Source organism: Malaya genurostris, chromosome 1, assembly GCF_030247185.1.
Source record: "Malaya genurostris strain Urasoe2022 chromosome 1, Malgen_1.1, whole genome shotgun sequence".
In the NCBI taxonomy this organism is placed as follows: Eukaryota; Metazoa; Arthropoda; class Insecta; order Diptera; family Culicidae; genus Malaya; species Malaya genurostris.
Genome location: NC_080570.1, coordinates 71,893,950 through 71,913,790, shown reverse-complemented (window position 1 = coordinate 71,913,790; position 19,841 = coordinate 71,893,950). Strand labels below are relative to the sequence as shown.

Sequence of the window (19,841 nt, the reverse complement as noted above, 5' to 3'; positions counted from 1 at the left end):
AATTGTAAATATTGTACTAAAATCTAGAGCTAAAAACTAAAACACTACAAATACACTACACGAAAATTGCTGCACTATGCACCTGAAAAAAACCAGTTCAGTGGAGATGATCCGGTAGAGAGCTTGATAGGCTAGAATTGAAGGGTCCAGTCGGTCTTATTGAACAGATAGCCAACGTGAATGGTCGTTAGTCAACCGACCTGGTGTCTTCAACATAAAAGTTCAAATAAGTCTTATATAAAAGTTCAAATAAGTATAAAAAGCAAGACAGTTTGGAATCACCTGAAAGTGAAAACCTCAGTTCTAGTGAATTGATAGACGAAAGTCAGGTAAATTAGTACGAAAAACTTGCTTTCTAGTCGAGTCCTAACCTCAAGCTTCTCTACCACCACGCTAGGACCCATTATAATACTATTAAATTATCGGCTTGGTACGCACTACCGCGGTTCACTTCAACCTTCGAGGTCGTATGCGTTCACTGGGGAAGCTACGACGGGTTACAGATTATTCCCAAGCCCGATATCCCCAAATCTGAACACCCTGCTAAAGCGGTCCACTGAAGCTGTCCGTCTACCATCTTTGAGGACGTACGCGCTCGAGAAGGAGGCTACGTCAATCTGGACAATAACGTAACATCGCATTCGAGATCCCGGAAAGCATAGTAGCAGAGCAGCAGAGCAGAAGGTCGGCCGACCACGAGCACAACCAGGATACATCATCACCCACACACACACCCACACACCTTAGTGAGTAGAATATATGTTAAAAAACAAGATAAGTGAGTGTTTAAACTAAATATATCCGAACTCTTGATTTCTAAGTAGACTCGGAGCCGACCTTGAGAGCCTTCGAGTTTCTCCAGATCGAGCTGGTGCAAGAAAAGAGACCGTGAGAGTCCACCCCAGACGGTCCCCGTGGCTTGACCAGGGACTAGGGGTAAACTTTACTCTGGCCGTCTGCCACAGTAACAATTGGCGCCCAACTAATCTGTCGAAAAAGGATCAAGAGTTCAAAAAAAGGAGGTTTTGAACACTCGAAGTGTAGGAGGAATTTGAAAAGACGTTGTATTTTTCAAAAAGTTCGTTGTATTCTCTCTGATTAAACGCAATTAGGGTGTAGATTAGAATCGATGCCATGAATCGCACTCCTTCTGAGAACTAAAATTGTATTATTCGTCCGCTTACTAGTGCGCGAACACTTATTAGAGCTAATACTCGAGCCAAAGTTATTCAAATATATGATCGCGAGCAGATTACGATATATAAAAGTGAATCAATTAATGGGTCTTGACTACGAAGCGTCAATTCAATAATAAAAGTAGACAAATTCAAATAATTTCGGATATTGTGCAATTTTCTCCATTTATCTTTATTATTCAAGAATATACGAACAGTTCAATGACGATGAGTTTACAAACCTTATACAAGAACATGAATGTGAGTCATCTCACCATTGGAGAGATTGAGCACGAGCTTCTTATTCGTAATCTTCTGTTCCGTAAAGTTGACCATGAAAGTATCAAACGTAGAAAGCTGAAAGATAGAATGAAAGAAGAGAGAGATATGGGAGTGGTGTCCACAGCGTTTGCAAGAACGTGGAGATCGGCAGAAGATGAGATTGCTGTGATAAGCTCAAATCTCACAGCGATCGCGGAGCTCTTAGATTGCCCAAGATCAGATGCTAGGCAGATCGAAAAGCTCAAAACTAGATTGATACATTACCATGTTCGAACGGCTCTGTTGTCCATGGCAATGGATGCGCGTAAATACAAGTCACAAGTAGAATCGATCGAAGAACAGATCGACACTATGTTCCATAAACACTTCTCTTTGCCGTCTGTTTCCGGTGAAAGTGAGGCAGCAATAAAGCCAGTAAACACAAGTATTTCTCAGGCCCTAGAAGAAGTTAGAAGTGAAATAGCAGTCTTAAATGAAACGGTTGTCGCGTTAGAAGAGGAAGACTTAGTGGTGAGTACAGCGGAAGAAGGGACAGGACCGAAATCAATAGAATATAGAATACATGAAATGGAATCTTCTATGAGAAGAGCGGAAGAGATTCTGAGCAAGTTAACTGAGTACGAAGAGGGAAAAGTTGAAAATATAGGACACCTTGTAAGGGCATTTAAAGATTTCGTTCAACAAACATCTAATCAAGAGAAAACTAGACGTGAGCAAGAAATAGAGGTCGAAAAAGAGAGGAAAAGAGAGGCAGAATTAAACATTGAAAGGAAAAAGAAGTTAGAGAGATTGTTGGTAGAATTATATGAAAAAGTCAAGTGCGAATCGGCGGGGGGAAAATCGCTTGAACTACCTAGCGACTCCTTCAAAAAGAATCAGAATGGGAAAGAATCGTTGAAAAGTCAGGAGAGCAATTTAAAATCAAAAACTAACCAGGGTAAAATGAGCATATTAGAATCGAACAGCAGCGATAGAGATTCAACTTCTAATACGGATGTGTCGGAATCTGAGCAAGCTCGGATGTTACTGTGGGCAAGTAGAAGAAGAAAAGAATTATCAGAGAGCTCCTCAACGGAAATGCATAATTGCGAACCGAGGAGAACAAGTAGACTTCGTAGGAAGTACGGAAACGTGGAGAGAAAAAAAAAGAAGTTAGTAAAGTTTAGTTCACCTGCTGAATCGACACGATCTTCTGAGTCCGAAAGCATGAGTTCTGATAGTAATAGTTCATTAGATCCTTATGAAAAAAGAAGGAAAAGGAAGTATAGAAAAGAGAACATAAGTTATAGAAAGAATAGGAAGGAACCAATGAAAAGGATTCCAATTTTCGAATGGAGACTCAAATATGATGGAAAAGATGGGGGGCGAAAATTAGCTGAGTTTTTGAAAGAGATCAAAATGAGATGTAGATCCGAGGAGGTAACAGATCGCGAACTTTTTCGGGCTGCCATCCATTTGTTTACTGGTCGTGCCAAGGATTGGTACATTGAGGGAATTGAAAATAGAGACTTTCGAAATTGGTCGGAGTTGAAAAAGGAATTGAAACGAGAGTTTCTCCCTCCCGACTTAGATTTCCAGCTCGAAGTACAAGCAACGAATCGCCGTCAGGCTAGAGGAGAAAAATTTGCTGATTATTTCCACGAAATGCAGAAAATTTTCCAATCTATGACTAAAGCGATTTCAGATAGACGAAAATTCAATATAATCTGGCGAAACATGCGTCATGATTATAAAAACGCTCTAACGGGAGCAAATATCAGATCTCTTAGTAAGCTCAGAAAATATGGTAGGATTGTAGACGAGAATAATGTAAATCTTTATCAAAGATCGATTGATAGCTCTAATCAGTTGCGTCACAATCACGTTAACGAATTGGAAACTGATGGTCGATCAAAACAAAAAAATATGTCGAGCACTTCAACGAAGAATACACGAAATTTTACCAATACCAAGAAAGATTTAGAGAAAGGCGCAGCAGAGCACAGAAAGATAGAACAGGAGATGCAGGATAGAAAAAAAATGTCCGCTAAAATAGACAGTCAGCAGGAAAACGGAAAAGAGGAGCCTATGGAAGGCTCATGTAAAGGTACCCTACTTACTTTGGTTCAACAGTATGTACGCCCACCTATTGGAACCTGCTACAACTGTCGTAAAATGGGACACCATTACGTCGAATGTCCAGTCGAAAGGCAAAAGTTTTGTCGTCTCTGTGGCTTCGCGGATGTTTTCACTAGCGCGTGTCCATTTTGTCAAAAAAATGCCACGAGTTCAGTTTAAGGAAGGAAACTGAACTGACACATTTAACTCCTTCCAACCAGACTGAACTAAAATTAAAGTTACACGGTTTCAAACCCGTAGTAGAAAATGATTATTTCACCAATACTGAAATAGGAGAATGCTTAGTTGAAGTAAAGGGAGATAATAGGCCTTTTGCGAGAGTGTCTATAATGGGTATCGAATTAATCGGGCTCCTAGATAGTGGAGCTCAGAGATCAGTTCTGGGTACAGGATCAGAGAAATTTTTAAGAGAGACGAAATTAAAGCTTTGGCCTTCGTAAATGACCGTAAAAACGGCTGACGGTAAACAGGTCCCCGTCAAAGGCTATGTAGACCTCCCCATTACTTTCAACAACATCACTCGAATTATTCCAGTTTTAGTAGCACCAGAACTTCGCCGTAGGCTTATTTTAGGCTATGGGGACTTCTGGGAAGCTTTTCATATAAAACCGATCATCGACACTGACTCTAAAATAGTATATCAAGACGAAATTATAAATGAGCATAGCGATGAGCTCACGACAGAGCAAATCGCTGCATTGGAAGACGTAAAATCTTCATTCAAAATTGCTATAGAGGGAGAAAAGTTAGATGTCACTCCTTTGATTTCACATAAAATCGATTTTAAGGAGGAATATAAAGATTCACCGCCAATTCGGATCAATCCATACCCCACATCACCCGAGATTCAGAAAAAAATAAATTTAGAAGTTGACAAACTTCTATCCCAAAATGTTATTGAAAAAAGTAACAGTGATTGGTCCTTAAGTACTGTCCCGGTTCTAAAACCGACCGGTGAGGTACGTCTGTGTTTAGACGCGCGCCGTCTCAACGATCGAACACGAAGAGATGCCTATCCCCTTCCCCACCAGGACCGTATACTTAGCAGGTTGGGAGCAAGTAAATATCTGAGCACGATTGACCTAACCAAAGCTTTTCTGCAGATACCACTCCAACCCGAATCGCGCAGGTATACGGCCTTCTCGGTGCTGGGGAGAGGATTGTTTCAGTTCACCAGATTACCTTTCGGACTAGTAAACAGTCCGGCGAGCTTAGCTCGTCTGATGGATGAGGTACTGGGATACGGTGAACTGGAGCCGTATGTGTTCGTTTATCTCGATGACATCGTCGTGGTGAGCGACACATTCGAGGCACATCTTCGTAGTCTGCGAGAGGTAGCCAAGCGCTTAAAAACAGCCAATCTATCGATCAATATAGATAAATCCAAATTTTGCGTCACTGAACTCCCTTATCTAGGGTACATTCTCTCACCCGAAGGACTTCGGCCCAACCCCGAGAGAATATCACCCATAATAAATTATGAGCGACCTTCCTCGATTCGTGCTTTGCGCCGATTCTTAGGGATGGCAAATTATTATAGACGCTTTATCCCATCCTTCAGTGAGACGAGTGCGCCACTCACTAATTTACTCCGAAAAAAACCCAAGTCTATCGTGTGGAGTGATGAGGCCGAAGCAGCTTTCCTCAAGATCAAAGAGAATTTAATTGCTGCTCCGATACTCAGTAATCCCGATTTCACTTTGCCGTTTAAGATTCAAACAGATGCAAGTGATAGCGCTATTGCGGCAGTGCTAACACAACAGCATGCAGATGGAGAGAAAATCATTGCCTATGGAATTGGAAGGGTTAGCAGTGCTTTCGTCGATAGAAAAGTTTCGCCCATATGTTGAGGGAACCCATTTTACCGTGGAGACTGATGCATCAGCTCTCACCCATATAATGAAGGGGAAGTGGCGAACGTCATCTCGGCTGAGCAGATGGAGCATTGAGCTCCAAGGTTATGACCTTGAAATCAAGCATCGTCGCGGTAAAGATAACATCATACCTGATGCTTTGTCTCGAGCGGTCGAAGCAATAGACGTTGGTAATTCGACTGATAGCTGGTATATCGAGTTATTTCAAAAGGTCAAAGAATCACCAGATATCTATTTGGACCATAAAATAGAAAACGGAAAATTATACAAGTTCGTACCGGCAAAAACGGATGTTTTGGATTACCGGTACGAGTGGAAGCTGTGTGTTCCCGAAAGTCTTCGATATGGAATACTTCATAAGGAACATGATCAAGCTTTCCACATTGGTTCTGAGAAACTGATTGATAGAGTGAGACAGCGCTATTTCTGGCCGAACATGGTGACGGTCATTAAGAAATATGTGCAAAAATGTCAGGCCTGCAAAGAGTTTAAGCCCTCCAATGTCTCTCAGCATCCCGCAATGGGTCAACCTAGGCTAACCACGAAACCATTCCAGATTCTGGCCATTGATTTTATTCAGTCGTTGCCAAGAAGTAAATCTGGAAATATGCATCTATTGGTTCTTCTCGACATTTTTTCCAAATGGACAATTTTGATACCTGTCAAAAAAATTTCAACGGGACAAGTGATCAAAATACTTGAGGAACAGTGGTTCCGCCGTTACTCGGTTCCGGAAATTCTCATAAGTGACAATGCGAGTTGTTTTGTGAGCAAAGATTTTCAATCTTTTCTACAAAAATATGAAATCCGACACTGGACCAACGCACGGCACCACTCTCAGGCTAATCCGGTAGAGCGATTGAACCGGAGCATCAATGCCTGTATTAGAACGTACGTAAAATCCGATCAGCGCCTGTGGGATAGCCGAATTTCCGAAGTTGAGTACACAATCAACAACACTAGACACTCTTCAACTGGTTTTACACCGTTTTATATTCTTCATGGTCACGAAAGCGTTGCCAGGGGAGAAGAGCACAAATTGGATGTTGATAACATGGACCTCTCCGAAAAAGAGAGAGCCGAGAAGAAATCGCAAATTGATAATACGATTTTTAATATTGTTTCGAAAAACCTTGGGAAAGCATATAATAAGAGTAGCAGGAACTACAATCTCAGATTCCGTAAAGCTGCTCCAATCTATCGGGTAGGACAGAAGGTTTTCAAACGAAATTTCGCACAGTCATCCGCAGCCGGATCATATAATGCTAAGTTGGGACCAGCATACATCCCATGCACGGTCATTGCCAGAAGAGGCACTAGTTCCTATGAACTGGTCGATGAAAGCGGTAAGAACTTAGGCATTTTCTCTTCGGTAGATCTCAAGCCGGGAAATGTCGACTCGTGAGAATTCCTCTGGATTAAAATAGTTAAACTCTGCATGAGAATTCTTTAACTATGGTCTATTGTTGTATAATCATTTCCATATATATAAACTGTAGCATAGAGAGAGCTAGCGAGTTTGGTGACAAAAACAACTGCCGGTCACGTTAGGTGATCTAATTTCAATACCACCCTTTTATTGTAACTTGCTATCTGAGAGCATATTTAGCACATATCGAATAATACCGAAAGATATCAACAGAACCGACCAATGAAGTTCTATATGCTGCCTTGAAGTTTTTCTTAAACCGGTTTATCTTCGTTATGCTATCAGGAAGCGACACGATAATCAAATTTGAATACCCCTAATAGATCGAACCCCGCCTTTCCCACCGATCAGTATTGCACCGTTTTCTCTCACTAGATAGACCATTAGCTGGGATCGGCAATAGTTGTTTAAAACTCGTCATCAGAGATAATTCGCATCACATTATAAAGAGAGTGATCAGTAACTTATCTCCCCATTAATCAATGGAGATTATGGTAAGGTAATCAAGGTCGATTAAATGATTTGAGAGTATGAGGCGTCAGTAAATGCAATTTGGCTCTTATTGAAACAATCAAATTATTTGAGTGGCTGAATGCTGGAGTATTACTTCTTTTAACAGTCGGGATTTGCAAAAAAAAAAAAAAGAAAAAATTAAACCCTGAGCCCACGATTACTACAACCAAGTTTTTCAATAAATTAATTACGTTTCGTAATTAATTTATTTAGGGGGAGTGTGAGGTAGTGTTACCGTTTCGAGTTGTACACCCTATCATGCCCCTATAGGAGCACTGCTGGAGAACTAGGGATACTAGAGTTCATCATGAATTTGTTTTATATTCGTGTTAGGATGGGCATGCGTTTTGGTTCTATTTATATATTGTAAATTTATATTAAAATATATTCATTCTATTGTAAAATATAAGTTACTAATAATTATCAGAGATAGAATAACAGAACATAAAGTTTACATTGTCAAACATTCAAATATGTATAAATAAGCAATTGTAAATATTGTACTAAAATCTAGAGCTAAAAACTAAAACACTACAAATACACTACACGAAAATTGCTGCACTATGCACCTGAAAAAAACCAGTTCAGTGGAGATGATCCGGTAGAGAGCTTGATAGGCTAGAATTGAAGGGTCCAGTCGGTCTTATTGAACAGATAGCCAACGTGAATGGTCGTTAGTCAACCGACCTGGTGTCTTCAACATAAAAGTTCAAATAAGTCTTATATAAAAGTTCAAATAAGTATAAAAAGCAAGACAGTTTGGAATCACCTGAAAGTGAAAACCTCAGTTCTAGTGAATTGATAGACGAAAGTCAGGTAAATTAGTACGAAAAACTTGCTTTCTAGTCGAGTCCTAACCTCAAGCTTCTCTACCACCACGCTAGGACCCATTATAATACTATTAAATTATCGGCTTGGTACGCACTACCGCGGTTCACTTCAACCTTCGAGGTCGTATGCGTTCACTGGGGAAGCTACGACGGGTTACAGATTATTCCCAAGCCCGATATCCCCAAATCTGAACACCCTGCTAAAGCGGTCCACTGAAGCTGTCCGTCTACCATCTTTGAGGACGTACGCGCTCGAGAAGGAGGCTACGTCAATCTGGACAATAACGTAACATCGCATTCGAGATCCCGGAAAGCATAGTAGCAGAGCAGCAGAGCAGAAGGTCGGCCGACCACGAGCACAACCAGGATACATCATCACCCACACACACACCCACACACCTTAGTGAGTAGAATATATGTTAAAAAACAAGATAAGTGAGTGTTTAAACTAAATATATCCGAACTCTTGATTTCTAAGTAGACTCGGAGCCGACCTTGAGAGCCTTCGAGTTTCTCCAGATCGAGCTGGTGCAAGAAAAGAGACCGTGAGAGTCCACCCCAGACGGTCCCCGTGGCTTGACCAGGGACTAGGGGTAAACTTTACTCTGGCCGTCTGCCACAGTAACAAACTCTCACATGCAGTTTTCCTTTCAAAACATTTAATGTGAGCTATCCTTTTCGTGAGGAATGGTTGTCTGGTTGTCTGGAACGACAACTTGATGAACACATAGTTTGTTATACGGACGGTTCTCTGTTGAATGGTCGTGCTGGTGCTGGTGTCTACTGTCGTGAAATGAGGCTGGAGCAGTCTCATTCGCTTGGTAGATACTGTACTGTGTTCCAAGCAGAAATCTACGCAATTATGTGTGGAGTACAATCGGTACTTCAGCAGAGGATCTGTGGTAAACGAATTTATTTTTGTTCCGACAGTCAGGCAGCCTTAAAAGCACTCAGTTCGAATGACTCACGGTCGAATCTAGTGATCGCATGTCAAACTCAAATTGAAGACCTCAGCATTTCAAATGCTGTTTACTTCTTATGGGTACCCGGCCATTCTGGTATTACTGGAAATGAATGGGCTGATGAGTTGGCTAGAGCTGGTGCAACGAATGAATTCGTTGGTCCTGAACCAGCTTTACCACTCTCAACTAGTTGGATAAAGCACAAAATTCGTTCTTGGGCTGCATCCAAACATGCCAGCTACTGGCACAGCTTGCAAACTTGCGCTCAGACAAAAGCATTTCTACCAGATTTAAATCTGAAAATGTCAAAACGTTTACTGGTCAGAGCTCTGACTGGACATTGCAAACTCAATTATCACATGGCTACTATTCAACGTGCTGAGTATTATTCGTGTGATTTGTGTGAATGTGATTACGGTACTTCATATCATCTGATATGTAACTGTCCCGCATTGACGCAACTACGTATCCGAGTTTTTGGTTCTCCATACATTGTTGAGTCTGTGTATGCGGAGCTACAATTAAAGGATATTCTCTCGTTTCTCACCCAATGTGGTAACGAGCTATAGTCAGAAGGGTTCATCGTTCTTCCTGGAGTGAATGAATCCTTTCTGTATTCACCTTAAATAGGGTTTATCGGATTGTTTGGCATCCTTTAGGGGGTACCGAATTTACTTCTGCTCGTACATACTGCGAATCGTTCTGCATTCTTCCGGGTGTGCAGAATGGTGTCGCTTTTGTAAGATCTCTAAATCCTCTCGGGGGTTGGAGGTTTTATTAACAGCAGACTGTAGAGGATCAGAATTTACTTCTGCTTCCACTAAATGTGATCCCCAGCAGATTGTTCAGCATCCCTTAGGGGTGCAGAATTTACTTCTGCTTTTATGTGTTTTTGTGTCGTCAATTTTTCCCATCCTCCTAGTCCAACCGTTACCATTTCCTTTCAATCCTTCTCTCTTATATATCGGGAAAATGATGCTAAAAACAAATTGATGGCAAAGGTACTGCTACCAGCTGATAGCTTCGGTGGTGTGATTCTTTATTTTCCATTACAACATGGGACACTAACACTCATGTGATACAGTCGACACTGCACCCGCTGATTCTGCCGAATTGATATGTTAAGTGCAACCAATTTATTAAAGACGCGAATACAATAAAATTCAATTTTTTGCTTCGATAATATATGCTCAAACAAATGGGAAGCATGATTTTAGTTTGAAATGATCAAAGTTTCTCAAAAGAATATAGAGCTTTTCGACAACATACCGTATTTATCACCTTTGGCTTCTTGAAGCAAAGGCTTCTATTTCACTGGAATAGTAGTTTTAACTAACACACCAACGAACCAAATGTCATTATATTTTGACATCTGTAATATGTCTCAATTGAACGCAAAAGAGATTCCTAATAAGCCTGCCAATAACCCGGTTTAATGCATAGGTCGCTTCTATTGCAAGCCAGTTATCGTATGTTCGAGCCCCGACCTGAAAAGATTCTTAGTGTCAGTAGGATTGTAGTAATAGCCATGCAATGATTCTATACGCTATGAATCGGCTGCGAAGTCCGGTCAAACGGGGCACTGATTACGCGTGTTAGGTAAGTCGATGCCTTTCAAGCAGCCCACCTGAGTTTGATTCCCAACCTCGTACATAGGGTCAGAAAGTTTTTCTGGTTTGAAGGCCAAACAATGAAACAGCAAGGCCAAATTCCACAAAAGGAATGTAATTCCAAGACTTCGCTTTTCTGTCTATCAGACCCGGGACTTCTTGACCGACGTGTTAATAAATATTATTCATCCTAGATCCTGGCGCAGAGGAAACCTTGCCCTCGGTACGAACAGTCTCTGCAGCGTTTGATGTCTTATCCTCCCAAAGATATACGTGATTTGAACGAAAGGAGTGAAGCTTTATATAAAACGCTAAGCCGATCAACTGGACAGGTAAGAACTAAATTACTCTCATCCAACTCTCCGTCAATACTTTTCCTTTTCAAGAATATTAGTACAATTCTCGATGTGGAACTTCTGTACAATACGCTGGAGATAGAGAAAAATGCCGGTCTCGAACTTCCCGACTGGAGTGAAACAATATTCCCCGAAAAAATGCTCCCTCTGGCGGAACGAAGCTTAGCCCTGTTCACTGAAACTCCTTTGATGAAAAAAATTAAGGGAGGCGCCATCGTGAGTGAACTATTGGATAACATGTTGAAAAAACGTGCCGGTATTCTCATGCCCGAACGATCGATCTTCGTATACTCGGGACATGATGTTACACTGGTTAACCTGATGCGTGCGCTGAATGTGATCGATCAAACCACCGGAAAACCAGAGTTCGCAGCGACGATCGTCTTCGAACTGCATCACAGTATAACGTTTGATGATGACTTTGAGGTGAAAGTGGTGTACTATTTCAACAGCGAAGATAAGTATCCCAAGGAATTACATATTCCTAACTGTGGAGATCCGTGTTCATTGACCAAATTCAACCAACTGATGGAACCAATTCATATCACAAGTTACGATGAATTGTGCCAACTTGTTTAGGACCAGAACAACTTGCTCGAGTGTGCGTGAAAATGGACACAATTGTGTGTTCGTTCTGTTGAAAATTGTCTTTTACTGAATTATTGCGTCAGCCTCTTTTACTGTAGCCATTATTTGGTCTCGGAATTTGAATACGTTTAATATCTTGCGATGATACTCGATAGTCCTACTATAACAATAATTTTATATTCTCCAAAATTTAGATTTGTTAATTAACAAAATAGCTACAAAGTCGGATAAAAGACATCCAATTTTCAACGACTAGATTAGATTTGGACTTTCGATTCGATTCCTTTCAGCAAACGTCTCCATACTTGAGAACGTTCAACAAGTTCAGTTCAATAACTTAAAATTGGGTAAATCCCAAGCATTCTAAAATTGAGGAAAGAAACTCAACTAGTTAATAATCACTACCAAATATTGAGTAGATGTAACATTTAATTCAGTATATATTTCCATAAGCTATTCTAAGTTCACAAAATGTAGGGAACGTTTGAAGGGAGCTCTCGCTATCCCAGTCAGCTTGAAACGTAAGCTAGGAAGCTACGAATTACTTACGAATCTTTTGTCGTGAATACGACTTACTTTACTATGGGGTGCCTTTTCAAAATTTACCCTCTGAGAGAGTGATAAGTTTTTAATCGTGAATATCTCTTGTTGTATCTAACGAATCAACATAATTTTTGCTACATGCCATCGGAAATATGATCACAATTTAATGATAAAATTTTCAGTTGTGTGACATAATCTCAAATAGTTCAAAATTAAACTTTTCTGAAATGTTTGGTATAAACGAGTATCAAAGAGGATAATTCATATGATGGCGCGTTTGCCTTTCTCGTATTTTTAAAGCTCATAGATCAGTGATCTGTGGAAGGATTTATATAATCTAACTACCAATAGAATCGAAATTTTTAACTTAAACGTGTATAGCAAAAGCATTAAAGTATTTCAATAGTACACTATTGAAAAACCTATCTCATTTGACCCATGTCAACACCAGCCAATCAGAACGCGTTCTGAGGAAGAGAAGAAAATAGCTGTACAACAAATCGTTCAAGAAAAATGTTCCGAAAAGTGGTGAATATCGTAGTGAGTTCCTCAATTTGGTCCTTCTGAATGCTAGAATCGAATCCCTACAGCATATTGATAGTTTCTTTCAATAAATTATGCAAATGCGAAATAAAATAATCGACATTAATATTCTGTATGCGACTATTTTTATAGCCGTTAGGACCGCCCATTAGTGAAAAAACTACAAACGAAATCACGTAAAAGAAAGCTCCTAACAAAAATCTAATCAGTTTGGATTCTATCGCCAATGCGAGCAGATGTATTTTGTGCCGTTTGCAAAGCTAGTTTCGCTTCCGACAAGAGCGATTACGTCACAGCTGCCAGGCATTTCGATGGATGAAAAAGCAACGTTGGAGAGCATTATAAAAAATCAGCCGTTCTAATGGCTCTAAAAGTTTTCTGAAGAACTATTAGGATGTGTTGTTCGCAAATCGAAAGAAAATATCCTCAGTTTAGTGCAAATCTAGAACAGTTTGGTTAAATTCTTGCACTTTTCGCTGTGTGAAATTCACAGTAATCGAGATCAAGTGAAGCCTTCTTTGTTTTTGCGAAAAATGTGGAAAAGGAGAATGCTTGCATAATTCATACAATTGATCAACTAATTGATATTCGGAAGTGTTAAGGATCATGTCATTTGTTTTCGTATTCACGACATCCAGTTATGTCTCTGACATTACCCACCCGCCTTTTTTTTGTGTGAATAGTCTTATGTTTGCCGGACGAGAAAGAGATGTAGTAGATTCAAAAGGAGTGCTAACCTTAAACACTTTAGTGCAGCTCAACAGCCCTTCTTTCCAAAAGTATTCTCTTTGCGCACACGTTAACTAAGTGTCTTCATCTTAATACTTATATTAGTACATATTTCGTTATTTTGCCAAAGTGTTTGTTAATGTTAGATTTTACATTTTATTTATGGCTTGTTTTGATTATTGTTTAGTGTATATTAGAATTTATCATAAATTTACGTTTACCAATTTGGCTTTATTTCCTTAACCATGATGACTGATTCTTTTTCTAAATTAGCCTTACGTTTCCAGTTAAACATGGAAAAATTTTCGGATGATGAAAAAAAAGCTGAGACAGATGATTGCTTTTGGTAAATTTCCCATGAAAGTTAATTATTTAAGCTAACCTGCACAAAAATTCTACATCCTTAAGAGCGGCCTTCTGGCAGTTAACCAGAAAATGCGCCATGGCGGACAAAAAAGGCATGTAGCCATGTTTTTGAGTTCTTTCTTCACTGAAAATCATTTCTTCTTCTATAAGCTACCCAAAATTAGGACGATATCTACTCAAACTTTGAGTTGATCGGCAAAAATGGGTAACGTGCTTTACTATGGCATAACACTTGTACTAAACTTACATTTACCTAAATTTTGAGGTTGAAGTCTATTCTTAACCGACATTCATAGTTGTATTAACCTCATGTATGTTTGTTTTTATCAGAAACTATTTTTATTATTAGTTGACTTCCAACTAAATCACCCCTATTCTGTACGTCGTTCGATTCGAAATATTCCGATCGAATGTGTCATTTCCATTCTGCATTCCGTTCGAGTTGGGTATGAATTCAAATATAATTCGTTCGAGTTATTCAATTTTCAAACATTACTCGATCGATTTGCGTACGTATTACTTCTGTTCGGTTTAGAATCGTTCTAATTTGTTTATACAAGTGTGACGCTTTCGTTTACTAAGAAATGAATAATATAAAAAAAGAACGTGTACGTAGTGTTGACAGCTTTGATGGTTAGTGTTCGAAATTTAAAGTGTTCCCGAACGAGAGTCGATCGAATCATACAAGTCGAACGAAATAAATAATAACCCCGATTCTGCAATCCGACGGATTTGTGATACGAACGAATCTACACTTTCGTTCGAGTTCGAATTTTGCATTCTTTATTCCGTTCGACTTGTATGATACGATCGACTCTCGTTCTGTAACACTTGAAATTTCGAACACTAACCATCAAAGCTGTCAACACTACGTACACGTTCTATATTATTTATATTATTCATTTTTTAGGCTGTGAACCATTTCGCGGTTAATTTTAACTTTTGGTTGAAATCTGAAACTTGAGTGGTTATTTTGTGTCGAGTAGTTTAATTTAACTAAAACTGAGGCCCATTTCAAAATTTGACGGACGAAAAGTTATTTGGGTTTTTTTTTCACTGGCAATAATTTCAACTAAAGAATTAATATTAAAATTTCCATTGCAAGATTTTTGTCAGTGTCGGAAAATAACCATCGATCTGTCAAAAATAACCATGCTCTCGAGCAGGGTTATTTTTGACAACATCAAATTAACTGCTCGAGTGTTAGATTTTAACCAAAAGTTAAAATTAACCGCGAAATGGTTCACAGTCTTAGGCTCGAGAGCATGGTTATTTGTGACAGATCGATAGTTATTTTCCAACACTGAAAAAAATCTTGCAATGAAAATTCTAATATTAATTCTTTAGTTGAAATTATTTCCAGAGGAAAATAAACCCAAATAACTTTCCGTCCGTCAAATTTTGAAATGGGCCACAGTTTTAGTCAAATTTAACTACTCGACACCAAATAACCACTCAAGTGTCAGATTTTAACCAAAAGTTAAAATTAACCGTGAAATGGTTCACAGCCTTAGTAAACGAAACCGTCACACTTGTATAAACAAATTAGGATTCTAAACCGAACAGAAGTAATATGTTTGCAAGTCGATCGAGTAATGTACGAAAATTGAACGAATGATATTCGAGTTCATACCCAACTCGACCGGAATGCAGAATGGAAATTGCACATTCGATCGGAATATTTCGAATCGATCGACGTACAGAATAGGGGTGAAAATTTCATCACTGGCAAAATATATCGCACATCTACATCGCTTCGCTGCTCTTCTGTTAAATAAATCGCAGTGCATGAGGATTCGGTTCTTTAGGAAGAGGTTCGTTTAAGCAAAATGACATGTACAATCCATGCTTTGTACACACTTAGAAAATTTCGCAGAATTCGGTAATTTTTTACCGAACTTTCAACAACTGAACGTTCGGTAATTGAATTGATTACCGATCGTTCGGTATTTGCTTAACTGTCAAACAACTACCGTAAACTGTAAACCAAATGGATCTAACGGATTGTTCGGTAATATTTTTTGTTCGATTTCCTTTGGTTAAAATTCTGGATTTTCGGATTTCAAAAAACAACACAAATTCACAAAAACGAATGAAGAAAATTCCAACCCGTTGTGGCTATTGTTTTATTCCACGAAAAAATTAAAAAGTGTCAAATGGCCCGGCTGACCGGAATCATGAGCGCCTTCCAAAACACTGCACAATCCGTCGAGTCCACTAGAAATTACCCTCGAACGATTTGTGTTGACAGCAAGTGGACAAGTGATACAAAATTATTTTCTGCCCATAAGAACAAATTCAGCAGCTGCAAGATTCATATGGGTGGTCTATAATGTAAATGAAACTGAAACAAACGTATCCCCAGCAATCCGTTTTAGTTTTATTTATTCGACCAGTTCTACTGTCAAAACTGGTATACATTGCCGTTCTATTTTTTCTATATTTGAAACACAGATAAAACGCTGCTGGGGCTGCCAGTTTATTTTGTTATAATTTCTAGATTTAAATTTTAAAACTGACATAAATTATGCATCTAGAACTAGAACACTCCTGAATATGCCCTAAGTAAACGAAAGCTTTAAGTGACTAATGTTTTAAGAACACTAGCACCTGTACCTAAATCCATTCGATAAACCCTTCTAGATTTTTTCCAAAAAGTAGGGAATATTTCTGATGTTTCCTTGGGAATACTGGGAATAACCCCACTAGGAACCAATTGATTATAGGCAAACTCCATGATTCCTGAACGATTGCGAAATGCAGGCAGCGAGTGGTTTTCTCACAAAAAAGTATCCAGACTTCGAGACACTAACGAAGTTTTCGTGGTGCACATCACAGTCTTCCGTTAAACTAGCATCAATGATGTTGAACTGGCAGCGCTGCATAACCCGAAAGATCATCCCTTCGATTTTTGAAGTTCTTTTACTATCGTTGCCATTTAAAGGTATTGACCTTCAACAGACCCTGTCAGCTTGGAGCGAAATCAATCTTCAGTTCAGCAACGCCATCGCGCGGAATCACATTCAACCTGTCATGTCAATTTTATGGATGCGCAGTGCTGCTATTTTGGCGCGCACGAATTTGACATTTCTCTCCCTTACTTCTAACGAATTGACATTTCTCTCCCTTACTTCTATGTACGAGATTCGATACGGACTTGCCTGAGGGCGACATACATACATTATGCATCTAGAACTAGAACACTCCTGAATATGCCCTAAGTAAACGAAAGCTTTAAGTGACTAATGTTTTAAGAACACTAGCACCTGTACCTAAATCCATTCGATAAACCCTTCTAGATTTTTTCCAAAAAGTAGGGAATATTTCTGATGTTTCCTTGGGAATACTGGGAATAACCCCACTAGGAACCAATTGATTATAGGCAAACTCCATGATTTCTGAACGATTGCGAAATGCAGGCAGCGAGTGGTTTTCTCACAAAAAAGTATCCAGACTTCGAGACACTAACGAAGTTTTCGTGGTGCACATCACAGTCTTCCGTTAAACTAGCATCAATGATGTTGAACTGGCAGCGCTGCATAACCCGAAAGATCATCCCTTCGATTTTTGAAGTTCTTTCACTATCGTTGCCATTTAAAGGTATTGACCTTCAACAGACCCTGTCAGCTTGGAGCGAAATCAATCTTCAGTTCAGCAACGCCATCGCGCGGAATCACATTCAACCTGTCATGTCAATTTTATGGATGCGCAGTGCTGCTATTTTGGCGCGCACGAATTTGACATTTCTCTCCCTTACTTCTAACGAATTGACATTTCTCTCCCTTACTTCTATGTACGAGATTCGATACGGACTTGCCTGAGGGCGACATACTCGCAGAAAAGTATGTTGCCAATGATTTGTTCGGGAAATGTAAGAGCTGGATATCTTGTTAATATGATGTCTTTGCCTTCAACCAGTTCCGTCCGGTGATGGTGTCAAGCTGATCGGTTGTTAGAAGTAAATTTTCAACAATTGCCTGTAATTTGACCACAGCATTGGATGAAAGATCGGCCATTTGTTTTCATTGCGCCCTAAAACATATGTTACTTCGAAGCATTCCAAATATTCTTTTAATTCTGAAATGTGAATTTTTATTTTATGATTGGGCTTATTGAGGTTTCATATTATGTTCATCATATACATTTCGGCTAGTTATGCTTCGACTTTTGAAAATTTTGACTGTATGTGGTATATAAGAACATCGTCGGCCTTTCGTATTTCGACCTTTCATTAGGCTCCCGACGAAAAAGTCCTAACGTTCATGCATCGCAAATTCTCACCATCAAAACGTAACAAGAAGACTTATTAGTCTCACGAAGGAGGACCAAAGAATCGAAAACAATTTTGACAAATTACTAATGCAAAACTAAATCGATCGTAGCATACTAACCGAAGCTAGTGATGTCGTAATATCGATCGATTAATCGAGTAATCGATTAATTACCTTGATAATCGAGTAATATTTAATCGATTAGCTTAAAACTAATCACCACGATTCTGAAATCCGACGGATTTGTGATACGAACGAATCTACACTTCCGTTCGAGTTCGAATTTTGCATTCTTTATTCCGTTCGACTTGTATGATTCGATCGACTCTCGTTCGGGAACACTTGAAATTTCGAACACTAACCATCAAAGCTGTTAACAATTACACGTTCTATATTATTTATATTATTCATTTCTTAGTAAACGAAGCCGTCACACTTGTATAAACAAATTAGAACGATTCTAAACCGAACAGAAGTAATACGTCCGCAAGTCGATCGAGTAATGTTCGAAAATTCAGCAACTCGAACGAATGATATTCGAGTTCATTCCCAACTCGAACGGAATGCAGAATGGAAACTGCACATTCGATCGGAATATTTGAATCGATCGACGTACAGAATAGGGGTGAATATTCGATTATTGAGCTAATCGATTAATTTAAAAAATCCCATAGTAATAATCGAATGAATAATCGAGTAATTCGAAATTTCCGACATCCCTAACCGAAGCCATATTCGCATAAAAACACAATTCTCGGTTGATTTTTCTTTGGGGCTCTTTGTTTACTTTTTTTTCTATTAATTACCAAGCGGTTTCCACGTTTATCACTCAACTCTTTGCATGAAATGATACCCGAAATTTTCGACTTTCAAACAGAATAGTGATATCAAGGAAAATCTTTTAAATCACATCACAATAATCGAAAGAGAGATTGATTAAAGATAAACTGTCACTTGCTTATACGCCCTAATGAAAAATCCACCGAGAATTATGTATTTATCTTGCAATGTAAGACCCTGTCAGCTTGGAGCGATCTCAATCTTCAGTTCAACAACGCCATCGCACGGCGTCTCATTCAACATGTCATGTCAATTGTATTGGTGCGCAGTGCTGCTATTTTGGCGCGTACGAATTTGACATTTCTCTCCCCTACTTCTATGTACGTGATTCGATGCGGACTCGCCTGAGGGTGCCATGGTCGCAAAAAAGGATGTTGCCAAAGATTTGTTCGGAAAATGTGAGAGCTGGATATCTTGTTAATATGTCTTTGAATGTAGGTAAATCGTTCAAATAAAAAAAACATTTTTTATTTTACTTTTTTTATTGATATTACATATACAAACCAATTTTTGTTTGATGGTTCCCTCAAAAGGGTACGTAGGAGTACTAGATTTCGTCATAGTTATATCGAAACAAATGATGCGTTTCCATTTGTAAAATGAATTGTAATTCTATGGGAATCACTAGTGACACCCTGCCTAAATAACTAGCCAAAACACCTTCTACTGCTACCTGAGGTAAAATTCCTCTTCCTTAATTAATTGTTGGTACTGACTGCCATTGTCGGAAAAGGTGGATCAGAAATCAACGGGTTCCATATTCAAAATTATTCCCCATTACGAGTGAGATCCACAGTTCTTTCTCACATATC

At 39.2% G+C, this 19,841-nt stretch overlaps 1 protein-coding gene across 1 annotated transcript in view; it reads left to right on the top strand.

Annotated features, from left to right (window-relative positions):
• The window catches only part of LOC131440427 (lysosomal acid phosphatase), a 30,036-nt gene extending 10,532 nt beyond the window's left edge, over positions 1–19,504 (top strand). The window contains exons 3-4 of the mRNA XM_058611698.1: positions 10,988–11,125; positions 11,180–19,504. Coding sequence (XP_058467681.1) covers positions 10,988–11,125; positions 11,180–11,728 — 687 coding nt within the window. The 3' untranslated portion in view covers positions 11,729–19,504. The remainder of the gene's footprint in view (positions 1–10,987; positions 11,126–11,179) is intronic.
• The last annotated feature ends 337 nt before the right edge of the window (positions 19,505–19,841 follow it).